General features: G+C 46.1%; 1 protein-coding gene across 1 annotated transcript in view; it reads right to left on the reverse strand.

Annotated features, from left to right (window-relative positions):
• Positions 1–2372: 2372 nt before the first annotated feature.
• The window catches only part of LOC309584847 (E3 ubiquitin-protein ligase Topors-like), a gene marked incomplete at both ends in the record, with an annotated part of 31639 nt that continues 13076 nt past the window's right edge, over positions 2373–20935 (reverse strand). The window contains 3 exon segments of the mRNA XM_082301145.1: positions 2373–3158; positions 3162–3236; positions 9610–9968. Coding sequence (XP_082157271.1) covers positions 2373–3158; positions 3162–3236; positions 9610–9968 — 1220 coding nt within the window.

A 20935-nucleotide genomic window follows, 5' to 3' on the forward strand; every position in this document is an offset into this window, starting at 1 on the left:
TTATTCTACGGTGTAAAAATTGTACTTTAATGCTATTAAAAGCCTTGAATGAGGCTTGCAAGCAGCATAAAGAACTAACACACAATTAAAAGCCAGGAGATAACGCCTATTTCATATTCCATATTTACAAATCTGTAATTAAGGACTTCATTGTCCTCTCATGTCTGCATGGATAAGTTGAATTACTCTAGTATGAAACTGATTAGGCCAACATATGAGAACCTAGACAGACATTGTGTCTTAACAGCCATCCAAGAACTAGAGATCTAGCTTAAACTGGCCAACAAGGTTTTCTAGGCCATCTAGTTTTTGCTGAAAGATCGGTGACTTGGTTTTCATCCATGGGCCAGCTGAGTCTGGCCCAATGAATTATTACTCAATGCTTTGTTCTCAAATTTCTTTTGAGTGCCTTAAAAATGTGAATCAGGCATAAGTCACCAGTGCACTTATTGCCTGCATGAGAGTACAAACATCTAAGGGTAAGAGCTGTAAGGGGTTTTGCTACACCAGAGCACCACTAACTCCAAAATACATCAGTGACTTCAGCTTAACCAGTTTAAGGTGGGAAAATACATGTACCACTGCCTGAATTTGCGACATTATCTGTACTTTTTCTCCCTGAAAGTGCCCAGGCTTGCACATACAAAAGTTGTTTGTGACAGGCAAAGATCACAGACTTCTCCTTGCATAGACTCAGTGTGGATGTTTTGTCTTCTGAAGCAAAAGCTTTAACAAAAAAGTTACCCGAGTTAATGGATTTTTCATAAAGGACATATGGCAGAGAGATGCCACAGGGAAGATGCATCCTCAAAGCCAGTGATGTTCTCCTGAGCACCTCATCCATTTGCTGCTCTTCCTCTTTCCACGGCTTCCAAAATGTGCAAAACTAACCTAATTAACCTTAAACCATGGCTTTTGTTGAACAGAATGAAGAGGAAGAGAACAATATGGAATTAACCTGTGCATGGAATAAGAGTAGAGACATTTTTCCGTTCATGTATAATGCCTTTTGATTTACAGAAAACCATGTGGCATATGAGGTATAACCAGGAAGTTATCTCTACAGCTGGCATTCTTGACTTGTTCCTGGTGCCTCACCCTAAGAATTATGCATCAGTCACATACTTTATGGCGTCCTACTGACCTTGAAAGTAGCAAATTGCAGCAAAGCTGTCTAAATTCTTCAAAAATACCAGGTGAGCTTCAGTGAAAAATTTCCCAATGACTTACAGTGAGAACAAGGTAACAAAGAATCAAGAAGGTACTTTTTACCACTAACAAAGCCTAACATAATCCAACACACTTCAACTACCTACACAGGTACATACTATAAAATATGCTCCATTTCCTAGACAGTCTCAACTGACAGTGCAAAAATCAACACCCTTTCATCAGGGTCTGCTGATGCTACAGTAGGACTGTAAGCTGAACAGAAAAGCATATTGTTAGCTTTTAAGTTTCATCTCTCTTTCCCAACACTGACTCTGGATCCCTCTGCTCCCAAATCCTCCAGTGCACACAGGAGCTGCCATGTTGGCTTTTCCTGTGTCAGAACAAAGCTAGCATAAGAAGGAAATGTCAGGAATGCTTATCTGGGGTGAACTGCATCTGTCACTAACCAGTTCATAAGGAAAGCTGGCATGTGAATTATGTATCTAAATAAAATGTATGGGGACACAGGAGTGAGGAAATGGACAAACTTTGGTGAGGTAGGGTTTTCTGCTCTGTTTTTTCACCCAGAGAAGATCAATAACTGTAACAAAGTTTGATTTTGTTTGTCCTGAATACTAGGCAGCATCCCCTAACATCTTCATGAACTAAAGAATTAGTAAAATAATATTTCATTTGGCAAGCAGCAGGTAGAACCACACCTCTGCCTTTAGAAAAGATGCTTTACAGTGGCTTAGCCTTGCTTGCTGAGCTGATGTTCCAGGCTGCACTGTCTGCCAGACTAGGCAATTTGATTTCAAACAATGAGGTCCAGTCACAAAGTGAGAAGATTAACTCACATCCGTTATAACACCTTTTGAGGCAACTCATTAAATCAGTCTGGCTGTGAAGTCCAGCACACCTGATGGCATTAATCTCATGTCTCATCCTGGTCCTGAGGTTATCAGTGGACAGCTGTAATTACAATTGATTGAAAAGACATTTTCAGAGAGGAGTTTCTGTTTCCTGGAATTCAGGCATTTCTGAATATTTTTCCTGTGCTGCCCAGTTCAGTCATTTCAATCTTATTATCTCCTAGCAGGTGTATGCACCTTTTTAGTAACTTGAAATCAAGGCATGAAATTGGCAATATTCTGATGTCAGGCAAGCTCTAAAGTTAAGCTTTAAAGACAAGCTCATATGGTCTTTTAATGGCACTGTATCTATCTTCTACAACCTCCTACATCTTCCCTATATGTTGGGGAATGTGGTGAGAAGCTCCTGCTTGGTTCACTGTCACTCCAGCTGTGACACTGGACTGGTCGCTGTTTCTTCACATCTTCCCTTTTCTCTTCCCTGATGGACTCCTCAGAGTCAGAGGACAGCTCAACCACTTCTGGTGTCCTCTCAGCTAACGGCTTAACATACCCAACAATGACACAATTGTCTGAGGAAGAGCCACTGTCATTTGAGTCAACAGTAGCCTGTAACTCAGTCTGCAGTTTGGTTCTTCGACTCCCTGTAGCAGAGTCCTCATCAGAACTTTCTGATGACTCCAGAGGAGAAGCTATGGTTGCACGAACCTCTTCTGAAATGGAATAGGAAGGGCCTGGAGTTTCATCATCCCAGGGGGCCTGGCCAAGATCAGGTACAGACAAACTATTATCTGGCCCTTGTGAGTATGCCACATCTGGAGATATTGTAATAATTGATGAGTCTGAGTGGCTTCCTTCCTCATATGATGGTGCAGGACAGTCATAATTGGCATGTTGATCATATGCTTCTAAGTCAAAAGGACAACAAGGATTGCAGCAGAAGAACTCTGCCGAAATGTCTCGGTATCGGCCACCATCCTGAATGCTGCGGATGCGCACACCAGTGCGGTACAGAGCCCTGCGGAAGTTGATCATGTCCTCCTCCTGAATCTGCCTCAGAGATCTGCCCTCTGCGCTAGCCTTTCTCCTCGAGGCCAGCCTCCTGATCATCTGCTGAATCTCTCTGTGCCTGCGTCACGCTGGTTCACTTGACAAGCCTTCAGACAACATCCCATTATCTGGAGGGGACAGCATCCTTCGGGAAGGGGAACTGCACGTGTGTGGAGGCCGATGGGCCTACGGACCAAAGAACAAAGGGAGTCCATTGGTGGAACCGTTTCCCTAAGTCCAGAGATCCTCCCCAGGTCAGGGTAACCAAAGAGGCTTCCCCCAGGATGCTTTGTTCTATTATGTTGATGTACCCCAGTTCTGCTCCCCTGGTTGGCCCACTGTCCTCCCTGCCCCTTTCTACCTAATATGCCCCTAATCGAGAAAGTTCTCCCTTCCCCACTCTCCCATTGGCCCTTGTCCCTTTGCCACTCCCCCAGACTTTCCCCATTGGTTCCCGTGCCCTAGCCCCACCTTTGTACTGCCCCTGCACCCTCAGATCATTGGTCCCTGATGCTCTCCCCGCCACCCCGTATGTAAACCTGGACTCTCCATTATTCTTGGTCTTTGTCTCTGGACCCCTTTGTGTGGCTGGAATAAACTTCCCCTGTGGAGCCCCATACAGAGACCCTTCCTGCTTCTTATATCATCGGTATGTTTGGAGCTATCCAGTGTGATGTGTGCGCGTGTGGTGGCCTTGCCAAGCGGCTTCCCCTGGAGACGCTTTCAGAATGTTGCAGCACTTCCATCAGCACCCCGCTGCGACAAGTGTTGCCCGAACAGGGACCTCTTCGAAGCGTCCCTGGAAGCATCTCCAGTAGCCTGCACTGCAGGAAGTCAACATTCAGTGCTGCCACTTCCCCAAAGAGTGCTCTGCATTATAACAGAGTGGTCCAAGGGGCAACCGGCAACCCTCTGGGAGACTGGAGGATCGGTTGAAGGAAGCAAGCCACCCCAAGACTTTTTTGTTGACCCCAGAGAGTTGGTGAGTGTGCTTTGGGTCACTTTTCTATCTCTTTTTCATTACTTCTTGTATCTCAGGTGTTGGGAAGAGTGGAGATAGGAGTTAAACTTATGTATCCCCAGCAGGAAGTTTACATCCAAGTTAAGGGAGCCCTTGTTAGGGGAAATTTTCATTTTTTGAGGGGGGAATTAAAACGTTTTCTTCATTGGTTATTTAAGTATTTTCCCAATGTTTCTTGGAAATTAGTTCTTACAAAAGATTTTTGGGACGAGGTTGGGATCAAGTTGGGTGTTTTACAATGCAGAGGGGATTTTTCAGTGGGGAAGTTTTATCCTTTATTTGCAAGAATTATTAAATGCGTTAAGGGTATTGGGGAATGTTAGGGGAATGTTAACCCCAGTTTAAAAACCCCTTCGCCATGTTCCTCTCCCCACGTCCCGGGACCCTCTTCCCCATTTCAGGAGAGATCGGGAGATGGATCCCGCCCAAGGGCACAGGATTGCTACCGTCTTCCTGACGTCTCCCAAGTCTCCTCTGTCCCCTTCCCAGGACAGCACTGGCTGTGCTGTCCTGGGCTCTTCCCTAACCCTCTTGCCAATGCCCACATACCCAGTTGCTTCACCCTCATTTATCCCCCAAGATGGTGCTGGCAACGTGGCCAGCCCTGCCATCTTGTCCTCTCCCTCTCCATGCTTTCCTGCCCTTACTCCAGCCACACGAAATGGCACCGATCACACAGCAGTGGCCATTTCCAAGATTCACAACCCCCCTCTGCCCTTTCTCGCACATGTCATCGCGCCCAGCCCCTCCTCCATTGTTAGCTCCTCCTGAGCATCGATGGGTGTGTCTGCATTGGGCCCCTCTCCTTCCATTGGGAATCCTCTTCTGGCTGCAGACCCTGCCTCTCCCTCCTATGTTCCCACCCCTTCCACCGGTGGTTCCACCCATGGGAACCAACCTGCTTTCAGTTCCCAAGCTACTAGGACTGGAAGTGGGTGTGGTGGCAAGCGGAAGGATGCCATCTTGGTGTCCACTGCTGCTCAACACCAGGCAGCTCTGGTATGCCGAAAGTCCCGCACCCCTGCCAGGCACTCTCCCCTCTCTTTGGAGGAAGAGAGCAGTGATTCCTCTGATTCTGATGCTGGGTCAGAGGATCACTGGGCCTTGGTGAGAAGGCAGGTGGCCAGGGACAGTAACTGGGAGCTGGCAGATAAAATATCGCTGTACGCAGCCCCAGTTATTTATGGAGGGGGGGGGGGAGGAATTCCCATTGGTAACCCATCCCCTACCAGCAGTTGAAGGAGCTGTGCAAGGCCAGAAAAGACTGGGCAGGGGTTACCTTATTTTAAAAATTTATTTCAAGTCACTTTCTCCACTCACACCCTGGTACCCCATGACATCAAGAATGTTATGTTGTGTCTCCTCTCTTCTGCGGAGTATATGCTGTGGGAGAGAACCTGGAAGAAACATCTAAGGGAGCTCCTACAGACGTACCAGGGGGATGGTACCAGGGCTCATTTAACATCTGAGCAGTTGAGTGGAGAAGGTGATTTTGAAAGACCCCAAAACCAGGCACAGGACCTCCCCAAAGCTGTCCTCAAGGACATCAAAAGGGTCTCCAGACACCTGATGATGCCACCCCCCCCCGAACTTTGCCGACATTCTTTGTCAGGGTATAGAGGAGTCATTTATTAAGTTTGTAGACAACCTAAAAAATGCTATCAAGAGGCAGATAGAGAATGCGGAATTTGGCAAAGGCAAATTATAATGCAGACTGCAAGAAGATACTGAGGGCTCTGCCTCTCAACCCAGAGGCTACCATCGACCAGATGATAGAAGCCTGTGCCAAACTAATAACTACAGGGCACATGATAGCCATGGCGGTCTCTAAGGGGGTGGCGGAATTCCTCATGGCCTCATCTGGGGACAAGCAACATTGCTTCCATTGTGGTGAGCCTGCTCATTTTATCAAGGACTGCCCAGAACACCGGGCTTTAAAGGACTTAAAACCACCTGGGGAATGCCCTTGGCCTCACCAGTACCGCCCAGACCATCAGTGGTGGTGGGGAAACTACTTGGGATGGTCCCGCACAATGACATCAAATGCACAGCAGTTGCGTCCTACCCTGCCCATCATCGCGGAGACTCAGGTATCAGAAGGTATGTTCAGGAGTACACTGACCAGGAGCTCCAAGTCTCCAAGGCTTACCCGCACCTAAAGGTATGTTCGTGGCACCAACTGGTGAGTGCCCTATCAATCCAATTTGATGATGAGAGCATATACAGAATCCCCACAGGACAGTTTGGGCTCCCAGATGGCCCATGTGACATTCTGATCGCAGGCAATGGACTTTATGGGCCTGACGAACTTTACGTTACTCCAGAAGTTCAGACTGTCGGCCCCAGTGATGAAATTTACCTGACTGTCTCATGCAATGTTTCCCCTTGGTTCGTGTATCAAGGGATGGCCATTGCACAGGTTTTTTTTCTGCCACGACACAGAGACTGGGTCCCGGCAAACCCAATGGTGTGCTGGGCTGAGGCTGTGGGCTGTGATAGACCTTTGATAGAGTGTGGCCTGTCCAATAAAGGTGTTAAATATTATCTTCCAGGGGGATAATGTCACCATTCCAGGGATGGTGGAGGACACTGGAGCGGATGTTACCATCATTGCCCATTCCGAGTGGCTGCGGGACTGGGAGCTGACACCAGCATCTTGGCCCATCTCAGGGATTGGAGGTGCTGGGGTCTCCATGTGCAGCAAGAATAACATCACCATGGAGGGACCCAAGGGTTGGATTGCTACCATCTGACCCTACATGATAAGAGCAGGTACCACATTATGGGGCAGAGATCTCTTGTCCCAATGGGGGACTTGGCTAGAAATCCCAACACCACCCTGGGATTTCTATTTGGGGCCACTGTGGAGCGTGACACCCCACCGTTAACCTGGAAAACCAATGATCTGGTGTGGGTGGACCAGTGGCTTCTCTCTACTGAGAAATTATTGCTCTAGAGTCCCTCATAGAGAAGAAGCTTTCCAAGGGCCACATAGTCCCCACCAACAGCCCCTGGAACTCCCCTGTCTTTGTCCTTAAAAAGCCTGGCAAGGACAGGTGGAGGCCCCTCCAGAACCTCAGAAAAATCAATGAGGTCATTGAGCACATGGGTCCTTTGCAGCCCAGCCTGCCCTCTCCCTCCATGCGGCCGCGCTAACGGAGACTGGCAGCCATAGACATCAAAGACTGCTTTTTTAATATCCCCCTCCATCCTCGAGATGCACCCCGGTTTGCCTTCTCAGTCCCATCTAGGCAGGCCCCTCTTAAACGGTACCACCGGTGAGTTCTCCCCCAGGGGATTAAGAACTCATCCTCCATCTGCCAATGGTATGTGGCCCACATCCTCTCACCCATAAGAAAGACCTTCCCAGATGCCATCATTCTCCATTGTATCTTAATCTGGGGAATCTTAATTTGTTCCTGGGACCAGTCTTGCTTGGACATTGTGTTAAATAAGACAATAAAAACCATTGAGGAAGCCAGATTTGAGATCTGTGAAGACAAAATCCAACGGGTCTGCCCCTGAACTTACCTGGGTCTCCGGATTGGCGAGTGGACCATCGTACTCCAGCATCTCTCCATCAGGGACAACTCGAGGATCCTCCGCAACCTACACCAGTTCTGTGGGTCCATCCAACTGGGCACGTCCCCTGCTAGGGATTACAACAGAGCATCTTGCGTCACTCTTCAATCTCCTCCGAGGCAGCAAGGATCTTGACTTGCCCCATACCATCACCCCAGAGGCCCAGGAATCCATCTGCAATGTCCAGGAGGCACTAACTTCACGGCAGGCATACTGGACTGACCCCACCCTCCCATTCCACCTAGTGGTCCTGGGTAAGTCACCCTGGCGTCACTCCTCAATATTCCAATGGGACTCAACACTGAAGGACCCACTCCTTATCATCGAGTGGGTCTTTTTCCACAATCAGCCAGTTAAAACCATCACCACCCCACAAGATCTTATGGCTCAGCTGATCAAGGCCAGGGCACGCCTCCGCATCCTTGCAGGGTGTGACTTCTCATGCATTTATTTACCGTTAACCACATGGGTTCTGGAGCATTTGCTCCAAACCAATGAGCACCTCCTGTTCAACCTAGACAGCCACACTGGCCAAATTTCTGTACATAAACCTAGTCACAACTTTTTAATTCGGTCTTCCATTTGGCCCCAAAATCACTACAAAGTCAGACGCCCCTAAGAGCCCCGACAGTTTTCACCGATGGCTCAGAGTGATCCCAGAAGTCCGTCATGACTTGGAGGGATCCAAGGATGCAGAAGTGGGAGTCTGACGTCCAGATTGTTGAAAGATCCCCACAAACTGCCAAATTGGTGGCTGTCGTCAGGACCTTTGAGAGGTTCAAGGAACCCATCAATTTGGTAATCAATTTGTCGTATGTAGCCGGTGTAGCTACCAGGGCTGAACTCTTTGTTAAAGGAGATGACCAACCCAAATTTACAAAACTTGCTCTCAAAACTGATCTACCTCCTCTTCTACCGAGAACAACCCTACCACATAATGCATATGAAGTCACACACCAATCTTCCAGGGCCAGTTGTGGAAGGCAATACGAGAGCAGATGCCTTGTCAATGCCCGTCCAGAGTGCCAACATCCTGGACATCTTTTCCCAGGCCAAGCTGAGCCATGGCTTTTTTCATCAAAATGTGCCCGCCTTGGTCTGCATGTTCCATCTGCCACAGGACCAAGCAAGGGCAATAGTAGCCACTTGCCCTAACTGCCAGCACCACCAGCTACTGTTGCTGGGCTCCAGGGTCAATCCCCAGGGTCTGAATAGCTGTCAGTTGTGGCAGACCGACGTTACTCATTACCCTGCTTTTGGCAGGCAAAAATACATACATGTGTCAATAGACACATTTTCTGGAGCAGTGTTTGCATCGGCCCATGCGGGAGAGAAGGCCAAAGATGTCACCAGGCACTTCCTCCTCACATTTGCCACCTTGGGTGTCCCACAAGAAACAAAAATGGAAAATAGCCCTGCTTACACCTCCCACAAACTCTGAGACTTCTTCAACCAGTGGGGGCTGAAGCATGGCACTGGCATACCCCATTCTCCCACCGGACAGTCAGTTGTGGAGAGGGCCCATGGCACCATCAAGCGAGTCCTTGATCAGCAGCGGGGAGGGACAGAGACTAGTCCTCCCATTGAGAGGCTCTGTAAGGCCCTTTTTACTATCAATTTCCTAAACAGTTTGTTTACAGAGTCAACCGCCCCCCTTTGTACTGCCCCTGCACCCTCAGATCATTGGTCCCTCATGCTCTCCCCACCCCGTATATAAACCTGGACTCTCCATTATTCTTGGTCTTTGTCTCTGGACCCCTTTGTGTGGCTGGAATAAACTTCCCCTGTGGAGCCCCATACGGAGACCCTTCCTGCTTCTTATATCATCGGTATGTTTGGAGCTATCCAGTGTGATGTGTGCGCGTGTGGTGGCCTTGCCAAGCGGCTTCCCCTGGAGACGCTTTTGGAATGTTGCAGCACTTCCATCAGCACCCTGCTGCGACACATGAGCGTGCATTCCCTTGTTAAGGTAGTACGGTAACGAAATCTCCGGCCATCAGGGCTGGCAAAAGAGCTGGTTTCTAAGGGGCTGAGTATGTACTCCTTAAAGTCATCTTCAGCACGAATTGTATGGAAAATGGAAAAAAAGGGTTGCTTGCAGAGGGGGCATTCTGCTTTGTTTTTTGACCATTCTTGGACACAGCGGAAGCAGAACCTATGCAAGCAGCGATCTAGATATGCGACATTGTCAAATCTATCCAGGCAGATGGGGCATTTGGAGTCGGGAGATGCATCTGTTGGCAGCTTACTGGTGCTGGCTTTTGGCGAAAAATTGCTATCTTCTGCAAACTCTCAGCTAACAGAAAGCACCAAGTATCTCCTACATTTTAAGATTACCATTTGGCTAGTCAGGTCATCCCTGCTGCAGAGCACCTTGGAGCATGAGTCACATCCTGACCTGTGAAGGACGGGCTGAGTTTACTCATTGAGATAAGGAGTTTTTCCAAGCAGATGCTGTGCATGCATCTCCCATCTCTGTTCTTGGCTCTTAGCCAAAGAGTGCCCACAGGGTCCCAACTTGCAGTAGATAAAAGGCTCTTTTTTTTCTTTCCTTTAGTTCCTTGTCAGTCTCAAGGACTGGTCCTAAGTGACTATCTCATCTTGATGTGAGCTGCAGGCAGCTGTTGGATGGCAGCATTGCTCACTAATATGTGTAAGGGAATTGAGTCAGCAACTTGGAAAACAAAGGTTTAGCTTCCACAAATACACCCAGTTGTGAGCTATTTTACTTTTTAAAATAATCATGTTCTAAGGGAAAAAAAAAATTTTGTTTCAAAAGAAAATTAATTATTATTGTCTAAGCAAAAACACAGATTCAGTCTTGCGGACATGAAAGGACATACACAATCTAAACCAGCATCATAATCAAAAAGACAAAGTATGTACACCATGCAGTCACTTACCAAAGGGACTGAATATTTGCAAAATTGCATGCTGCTCTTGAGGAGTTCTCTGAGTAACAATTCCAAGGGAAGATACAAAGAATTTCAGCATGCTCTGCAGACTTTTATTCCTGGACATGGAACAGTATTTAATATTCCCTGGCACAGGCTCTCCTATGCAAAGCCTTCAAGCTCTGAAATGCCCTGTCTTCTACCAGCAAGCTGTACATCCTCCTGTCATTCCTCACACTCCTGCAAGCATGCACATCCACTGGCCAAACAGTGCCCACATTAGCAACCTGACGCCTTAAACATATTCAGCGCCTGCCCTTTCGTTGGCTGATGGCAAAGAAGCAAGTTAAACTGGAAAGGTCAAGTGGAAATCATTGAACAGAGTGAGCCATATTGCAGACATCAAGTAAAGCAGGCAATGAGTTCTCAAGCTATGTGAAAACTGGGTCAAAAGGGCCTGCAATAGAAGCTGTTTAGCAAAGTGAGAAACCAAGGTTTTATTTCAGCAATGGTCCATGCAGCAGTATTGCTCTGTGGCCAGGATGTGCTTTGCTTTTGGCTCTGCTCAAGACCAAAGGTAGTTTTGAACTGTAAGACAGCAGAGGTTGTACAAAGCAGATGCAAGCTGCATTGGGAGCAACAGCCATGTACAAAAGCAGGAAGGTGAGCAGGAAAAAGCAAAACCAGCAAACCTGAAAAAGGGAAGAAATTATGTCACATGCTTTCACAGATAGGCAAGACAGCATTGAAAATCTTCCATACTCACTAATAGGTAAAACCACACATACAGAACTTTTAACCTTCCAAGGATTTCATGTATACTGTCCTCTTAGGTCACAACATCTTAGCTTCCAGCTTGTTCACACAAAGTCTAAACCTAATGCCTCAAAAGAAGAGCAGTAAAACCAGCAGTGACTCCATCCTCCTCAGAGAAGGATGCTAGCAGGACAGTACTTACAAGGATCCCTCTAATACCCTTTGGTAGGCATTTCAGAACTTAAAAAGGTGTTGCTTTGTGATCCTGGGCAGCTGGTCCTTCATTGCAATGTATTCAGAGCACACAGCACTGAGTGTAGAAACAGGGAACCTTGGAAAAAGAGATGCATGGCAGGTGTGAACACTACTAAGACATCCCATACTTTTCCTGGTGGGATGAAGTCAGAAAAAGCATTCCAACCCAAGACTACAGGAATTGGAGTAAGACAATACCAGAATCCTGCACTGAAAAATTTACCTGGACATTTGTACAGAAATACAAAGGGCACAGTGATTTTACTAGAAGCCTTATCCAGTTACCCCAAAATTATCTGTCCTTATGTCTTGGGAAAAACCAACCAACACTCGTGAACAGGGACTGAAGTGACATCCTACTGCAATAGCAGCTTCTGAAAAAGAGGATAAGCCAGGTCAAGCAGAGACCGTAAGGGAGAGGATAACAGAGGTAATTCACATCCTGTCTTGCTTCCATGACAGCTGAGCCCTACACAGAGAAAGGCTTCTGGGGTTTCCTCCTCTGCTCCTTGTATGCAGTAGAAATGCTTCTTTTGTTGTATGCCACATCATTATGTTGCAGCTGGAGAAAGAAAAAACCAATAAGCCCTTTTTGTACTTGCCTATAAATGGTCAGGTCATGAAAGAAATGAATTGCAATAAATTATGAGGTCCCACTCAAAATGCAGCTCTCAGTAAGAACAGAGTATTCCCAGGTAAGCAGCCACTTGCCCATTTAATTAATTTCAGGGGTTTTTTTAACTGGATATACTTTGGACATCTAAACAACCAATATGGAACAGCCTGGTTTTGGGAGCCAGCATGTTCTGTAACCGTGGCAAGTTCTCAGAGTCAGGCTGATGCTGCAAGGCATGAACTGCACGTTTAAGTTATATAAGCAACTTTCACTGGAGAATATATAAAATGTCCAAATCTGGTACTATGCCTTATGTTCCTCTGCTTCAGTGTTTGAAAGTTAAAAACTGCTGCAAAACCCCCAAAGGTTTTCAGTCACAAAGGTACAATCTACATGCTTTGAGCTTTGGATATTTGAGAAACCTTTTACGATGAAACTTGGTGATTTGAGAAGGTTGAAAGATTTGATTTTTTATTTAATTTATTTGATTTTAGCATTCCTGGAGTTTCAAAAGTTAGGTGTCCAGCTGGATTCCACAGTTTTCAGACTTTTTTTTTTTAAATTCTGAGGTAAAAAAAAACTTATATTGACATTCACAAAAAGGCAGTTTACAAATACAATCACATGTACTTTCCTTTACCATGGACATGTGATTAAACTGGCTGCCAGCAAAACAGCTGCTAAATGCTGAGAAGGTTTGCAATCAGCCTGCAGTGTAAAAATCTACACCCCCTCCATCCAAATTTACATGGCATAGTACTACATAAAGAGATAACATAATCATTGAGCAGAAGGCAACCACATGAAATAAATGCAGCAAAGATTTGCTTATCCAGCCACTAAATAAGGAAAATACAATGTAGATTGAGCGAGACAAAAATTCAGAGTCCTTATTTTTCATATGATACAACTATTATCATACTCATGCTAAAAGAGTATGTTTAATGTTCACATGATAATGTGAACAAGTTGAAGTGACAGTGTGGTGGAAGGAGAGCACAAGAACACTCGTGCTGTGCCACATCATAGTCATTGTGTTGTAAAGGCAAGTTAGCTCATTTCTTGCAGCACTTGTGAAAGCAGGAGAAAAAATAGATGAGGGTGGGGCAAGAAGGGAATTTCAAATATAGAAACAGAGCAAAACCCCATTCTCCAAGTTTCAAAGGCATCCTCATTTGCATGAAAATGCAAGTGTACTTCTACCCTTTTAGATGTGATATTGTACAAATTCATAATGGGCCCACGGTCTGAAGAGACACAACCTGGAGTCCAAACCATGTCTGAAGCACCAGCAGAATAAAACTTGTGCAGGGATATGGAAGCCAAGATCAGTACACAGCAGCAGGTCAGCCCCCCAGCTTGGTCTGAGGTGCCTGTACTTCAGAGACTGTAAAAATAGAAAGTGGTTTTAAGAAAGCACTAGTATTCTGTAGTGCTGCAGGTTAATGATCTTCTGTTAAAGCCATATGGATCAGTGTCATGCATACACTAAGGAGGAAGAAGAGGACAGGGTGATGAAGAAAACGGAGACGAGAGTGGGAAAGCTGAGGAAGAGAAGGAGGGTAGCTGCATCTCCACTGGTTTCTGTGACTACCTCTTAGTGGCAGGAGGTCACCCTGAAAATGGCAGTTTAATATGCCCACACCCTAGGCCCAGGTGCAAACACTGGTTCCAGTGTCTGTTCCCCACAGGAATTCCCTGTCTGGCACAAGGTAAAGAGCAAATTAAGCTCTGGCTGGGCAGCCCATAATCCAAAACTAATCCCTCAGGTATTCCTCTGGGCACCAGCCACCTTTTGTGCCTTATGCCAGACCCTTGGTAATGCAGCCTCAGCTCCTTATGGCCCTTCTCCTTGGCAGAGAAAGGTCCCAGCTGCTGCCTGTGGGGTGGGTGCTGTGCGGGGAGGAGGCTGGCAGGCATAGCTTTGCAGCCCACCTTGAACCAGAGGCATATCCATACAAAGGCACCAGAGCGGCACAGCACTTCAGATCAGGTGAGGCCCCCCTCTAAAAAGGTTTCAGGCATGTGCAAAACTTTGTCATCATTTATGCAGGCATCTAAGAATGAGGAGAAGAGGATGGTCTGCATGCTGCTTTTGTCTGGGGAAGAGTTCACTTTCTTCACAGTGCCATGCTTAGCATATCAATCTAGGGGAAGAAGAAGGAAGGGGAGGAAGTTCAAAGTCATGCCATTTGTCTTCCCAAGTCATCCTTACTCATGATGGGGTCCTGCTCTCCTGGAGATTAGTGAACACCTGCCTGCCTATGGGAAGCAATGAGTTAATTCCTTGTTTTGCTTCTTGGACAAAAATAAAGCGCAAACACAGCAATATTCTATCTGAGAACTGTTTATTGATAAAGAAAGGTAAGTGTTCCTACCAACGGGGGATAGAAAAGAGAGCAGAGAGAGAAAAAGAGAGATGGAGAAAGAAACAGAAGACAGGGACAGATCATTACCGCTATGCCCCGCTGTGTCGCAGCTAACTGCTTCTCTGTGTTAAGCCTCCTCCCACAGCCTGATTTCCCAGGCATTTTCTCCTGGCATCTGGCCATCTGCCCCACCAGTAAGAGGGGGTCATTCACAGCCCGATTGTGGAAGCTTTCTCTGCCCTGATCGGCTGTCAGGCAAAGCCTCCCTAGGGAAAGGGCTCCCCATTCATCACGTGTGCAGCCCCTGGACTAATTTTTCACCTCATGTATAACATATTTATGAGGCATAAATAAAAATCAAATTGGTCCCTCTCACCATGGGTGTTTTCACTCTTATCCTCTCAATTCTCTTCCCCATCCCATTCTGGAGAATGTCAATTTGCCCAATTACATATGTAAAATGAAACCTGTTTTCCTAATGCTTTAACTTGCTTTCTACACTCCATGCCACGTCTTGGAAGCCAATGGGCTTGGAGGAAGAAATATTTCAGGGATGGCAGCCTTTCCCCAAGAAGGACGTGTACTGAATGTGTCCACCTCCAGACTGAGCTCACATGAAATGTGAGTTGGCTGACTCTGGTAGCACATGCAGGAAAGGCAGGCACATGCCACCTCCCTGTTGCAGCCTTTACCCACTGCTTCATGTCATGGTCAGAGGATGCAAATGTCACAATTGGAAGAAGGGCCTGGTACAATGACAGCTACCCCTGACAGCCATGCAGGAAGGAAGCTGTAAATTGGCACTGAGTGAAACCTTGATGGACATCAGAGACAGACTGATGTAGGACAGCCGTCACTGAACAACCTCCTTCCCAGAGCTACTCCACCTGCCAACGCCAGCTGGACCCAGAAGCTGCCAGCTGAAATTCTATCCCTCAAGCACTGCAAGCTGAACTGAGCCCCCTGTGGGCTGAAGGGCAAATGCATCCACAGGTGCAGATAAGACAGAAGTGAGGATTATCCCATCTCACAGCAGCACCACAAAAAATTTGTCCCCATTTTATCTTGCAGACCTGGATGCAGATGCTGGGAGTTAACACAACTGGAAATCCTACAGCATGTCCAAAAGGATCCCTGGAGGTCAAACAGCAAAGCACATGGTAGAGAAACTGCCCCCTTCTGATCCTTGTCATATTCAGCTTTCTTTTTGTGGGACCCTCTCTCATCGTAGCTCTGCTACTGTTAGCTGCTGCTCCAGCAGTGCAGAGGTCCCTCCAAGAAGATGGTGTAGCCAGGGGTTACCTTTGGGCCTCACACTGCTTTTGAGCTGAACGACAGAAGCAAGAGGCCATTGCTTTCAACCCTGGTGTTGAAACATCCTCACTACCACAATGATTACAACAGGGGCAAGATTTCTGAAGCTGGACGACGTCTGGAAAACCCTCTATTCAGAAGCTCTGATTCTCTGATGTGACAGCTGGCTCCTGTCTGACAACAAAGGTCAGACATGAGCACTGCAGCTGATTTTACAAACCACAGGAGTCACACTAGATCATTAGAGTGAACAATACTAGGAAGTAGTGGGCATCAAAGCAACATGCTCTTGATGCAATGATTGGACTGAGACCTAGTCAAAAAAACAGATGTAAAAACACGTTCAAAAGAAAAAGCAGAAGAGGCACCACTGCAGCTATGGACTTTCCATCTCCATTCGCTCACTGAGATTTTAAACTTTACTTTCTCTACAGACAGACATCAGGCAGCACAGGTGTCACAGGCCTGTTAAGCAATCAGGAAGTAACTAATTACCTCAGTGGGGGTGCCCTCTCAGGTATTCAAAACAACATGTGCCGTGTGAGTACAGCCTGCCAGTGCACCTGGCACATCCCCTGCTCTGAGACCCTACCCACCTCTGGTAGTTCAAGATCCAGGAGTGAATTTAATCAGCAGGACAAAGAAGGATGATCAAGATTAGCAGGTCTAAGAAGACCATGATAAAAGTATCTGTAACCAGTGCGCTTTTTCCTGGAGGACTGTGAGCACTGGAATCGTTCAGGCACACCACATCAGAGTGGTGTGAGGGAATCAGCTCACACACCACTGAGATGTATTTGTCATTGGGGGGAAGTACAACAGCTGTTTAGCCATGTACAGTAGCAGTGTGTAACAGTTTTATGCTAAGAATGCCGGAATTAATTGGACCTTTAGGGGAATTGAGGAAGGCAAAGTGTAATTACTTGAGCTGGAATTTATCCAACCTGAAAAAACCCCCAGGTTATTCCTGGAAAAAATGACTCTGTGAACTTCCATAGCAAAATCCATTGTTCCAAAGGACCCGGAATGCTGGGTTGATATGTCCTATTAAAAGCTATCCAGTGCCGTAAACACACTTTTCAAATAGAAGATAATTGCAAGGAGTTAATCTCATGCAGGCAGGTCTGATCAGTGAAAAATGCAAATCATTGTATACCAATTGACTTTATCAGAACAACAGAGCTCCTTACACTGATTTATAAATGCTGCATGCCTGGCTAAGGTGTGCTTATTAGCTTGTTTACATCATGAGACAGTTACTTAAAATAAAATAAATAAGAATTTTTTTCATTCCTCTGGCCACCCTCAAGGCAGCTGTCATATTGTGGATGCTCAGAAGCCTATTGAGAAGTGACTTCAAGTTAATGTCAGTCTGTGAGCTACTAAGCAGCCACAATTCTCTTATCATTCAGCAAATTTTGCACCAGATGTGATTGGTTTCTTATTTAAACTGAGTTAGTTAAAGAAATATTAAGGTAATGGATGAAGTTAACCTACTATTAGGCTAGTGAGTAATTTAACTAGTACAAACCAGGCAAGTGAAGCAAGCTGACCTGATCATGCTTTTATGTTTAGACAAAGAGAAATATGTCCAAACTCAGTCCTGAGGCTTACTTTTCAGTAGCAGGGCCTCTGCAGACAACTCACCTGGAGCACATGGTACTTCAGTTATGCAGCTGTCTATGCAAACCTGTGTAAACTACGAGCTGTCTGAGCTCCATTCATTGTTTGAGAGTCCATCAGCCGCCTGGCATGCGCCGACAGGACAGGCTGGTGCTGAACCTCCTGCCAGAAGCCACTTGGGATCTGATGCAGCTTGGGCGCTGCTGACCTACCAGCCCTGGGGTCTTGTCCTGTTCAGAAATGAATGCAAGGGCAGAGAGCACGTTAGAGGATGCTCTCACTGGAGGAGGCTCTGCTGTTAGGTAGCAAGAGGACATCTTCCAGGACATGGTGTCCCACATCTAAGGCAAGTGGGACATTTTTATTACTAGAAAGCTATGATATCTATTTGCCAGCTTTCACTGGATCCTTTTTACACTTGCTTTGTGGAACTAAAACTCCGATATTACTCATACTGGCTTTTTTGTTGCATACTTTTGACAAACACGAACATGACAATTAAAATCTTTATTTAACAACAAAAAAAAAATAGCAAAATTTGAAAAAAGAGTACTAAAATTTTTCTTGTTCATTCTCACATATTCACATACAGACTCGGGTGAGCACACAGGACAATCTTTTATATATCATGTGCCTATGGATAGCTGGAATTAATGGAATTCTTATATCAATGAATTACAATTTTGTTTGTTTAGTGAAAGTTGGGTGTCCCATTTGACACTTCATGTCTTGGATGTACATTTAAGAATTTGATCCAGTAAATACACACTTCAGCTTTTATCCAGTAAAAATCTGCCTGGGACGTGTGGATTGACAGAGCTGATGACACTGTCCCAAAATTGGCTCTGAAGTGACAGTGGACAGCTGTTACACAACTCAATGCTGAAAGCTGATCTGGTTTCATCTGCAGGCAGCCATGGAATTGCCTGCTCTCCAAACATTTCAGCAGAAAGAAAGAGGGATCCTAGCCAAAGGAAATGAGAAAGTGATAGGCATAAAAAGTAGAATCAGCTCAAATGCCACAGAAGGTGATGGAATAAGGCTAAACACAGGCACAGCTTTGCTCTCATAAGAGGCTTAGCACTGTCTTCCCAGGGCTAGCTTTCACACAAGGGACCATTTTGGCTCACTCTAAAGAAGAAATGAAGTGTTTAAAGGCATTTCAGGAATACCAGAACAAATTCAGTGCTAACATGACAGGGGAAATAGCTACCACCAGCAAAACATTTGCTCTGCTAGCACAGTCATACTGCTGAATTTCATTCCTTTTCTCTAAGTACATTTGAGACACACTCCAGAAATAAAAATTTCAGGGGAAGACAGAGAAATTATCTCAACACCCCTCCAACAAGTCTCCTAGGAAAGAATAAAAAGTAGTGGAAGTTAAATGCTGGGTTCTGCAGCACCAATGGTAACAGGCACTAGAAATGCAGCTGCAACCATGGAGGTAAACTTAGCTCAGCTCCATCTAGCAGTAGCCATTTTCCAAACTCAGGGCTAAATATATGATGATGAGAGAAATTGCTACAGCACACTCCTCTGACAGGACACCAGCTCCTGTCTCAGGTGATTACCAGTTGTGAGAATAGGCATCATCCAAAGAGGGAGCATAATACATGCCTTTTTCCCCTCACCCAAAGAGTAGGGGAAGGGATTTAATTTCTGCTGAAGTTATAATGTTATAATGGTTTTGTCCACTAATCAGGGAGAGTAATATCCTGGTCTTCTGAAGTTATTAGTAAAATTTCCATTAAACTTAACAGGATAGGGACAGAGCCTTTGATCACAGGGGATGAATCTGTCGAATAAACGTTGCTGAGGAATTTTTTATCCAGTCTTTGTTTCCCTGACTGATTATATGTTTTGCAGGTAGCACCTGAATAGGAAATGTGGAAAAGATCCTGACAGATCTTTACTGTCAGGGTTGAAGATGCAGAGCCTCCATGAATGCTAAAACAGCTTTATTTGCTGAAAACAGCAACCTTGCAAAAAGCCATGGGATAACATGGCAGCTGGTGGTTCCCTTTGGCAGATTAGGGTGGGATTTAGGGCAGGAATTCACAATAGGAAAACCAATGCCCTTACTAGAGGGAGAGGATCATTCTCTGTAGTTTAAGCCCAAGGACTCCATGCCTCGTGGGCTGTTCCCAGTGTGCTTAACAGGAGACTACGTTATCCCTGAGGACAGCCTTGCCTCTGGAGGGAGCTAGGAGTATAGAAGAAACCAATTGTAACATCCAGGGCTAGAGAATACCTAGGAATCAATGACACATGTCTGGTGAGAAAATCAAAACTGCACAGTCAGGTACAACATGCTGTTTGTTCCTGCTGGGTCTGAGCAAGCTTCTGCAGGGAAATATGTAGGATGGTGGGTTCTGGTCATTTGGTGCTGAGATGTAGCTCATCCACAAGACCTTGCCTTAGCCTCATGATCCCATAAAGAATTTCTGCTTTGGAAAATCATCAGCAGATACCAGGTCAGCTTCAGAAGCCAGACAGACTTCCAGGTACTGCAACATGCCCAAGTACCCCATCTGTCAATACACCAAAGCACAAAGGACACATGAATTTACACCCTGGGGGCTCTTACACACAGTATCCTTAGAAACCACACAATATTCTTGGAAACAGATATTTAACAGTGAATAAAAGAGTACCAAAAAAAATCACCACCTGATAGTTTCAAAAGGAATGACAACTGCAGCTCATCCAGTTGCATCCAGCAGTTGACATGAGCATCCTGGTAGACAAAATTATTTTCCTGGCAGGCTGAGCTCTGCCAAGGGAGCAGCATGCCAGGTAGGAGTCAGCAGAGCAGTGCCAGTGACCTCAGGAAGCCACCATGAAATGCTCAGAAGACCAGCCAGAAAAGGACAGCAGTACAAATTTCATCGATGTGACACAGGCTACTCCTCAGAAAAAAAGCTCTGGAAGCCCCCTGCTTAATAGGGTCCTTGGAGGCTTTTGGCAGTAATAAATACAAGCGGATAGCTCTGAGCCAGTATTCACCTTTGAGGAGTCCGGCCCTGTGAGTCAAGAGCACGTTCTGTCACACAGCTATGGCAGAAGCATCTGCTGGGGGAAGTGCACAGTGTGCATTTCAGAGGCAATTGCATTCAGTCCTTGCTGCCTTCTGGCTGTCAGCACTCAGCTTCAACAGAGCTGCTGGGCACTGTAGCTACGCTATGTTCCATGGTGCCTTCACTCTCGGGAAGTGGGTCACCAGCATCCCAGCATTCAGCCATAGGGGAAATCATCAACAGCCTGAAGGATTAGGAGGCAGAGGGCAGATAGCTACAGCAAATGAAGTCAGACTTGATATTCAGTGTAGCTGCTTGCATCCAAAAAGGGTCAGACAGGACCGGGAAGGAAGTGTTTACACACCGCCAGCCTGCAACAAGGGATAAAAATCATAACGTGTGTAGCCTCTA

This window comes from Coloeus monedula (genome assembly GCF_965178545.1).
Source record: "Coloeus monedula genome assembly, chromosome: Z".
NCBI lineage: Eukaryota > Metazoa > Chordata > Aves > Passeriformes > Corvidae > Coloeus > Coloeus monedula.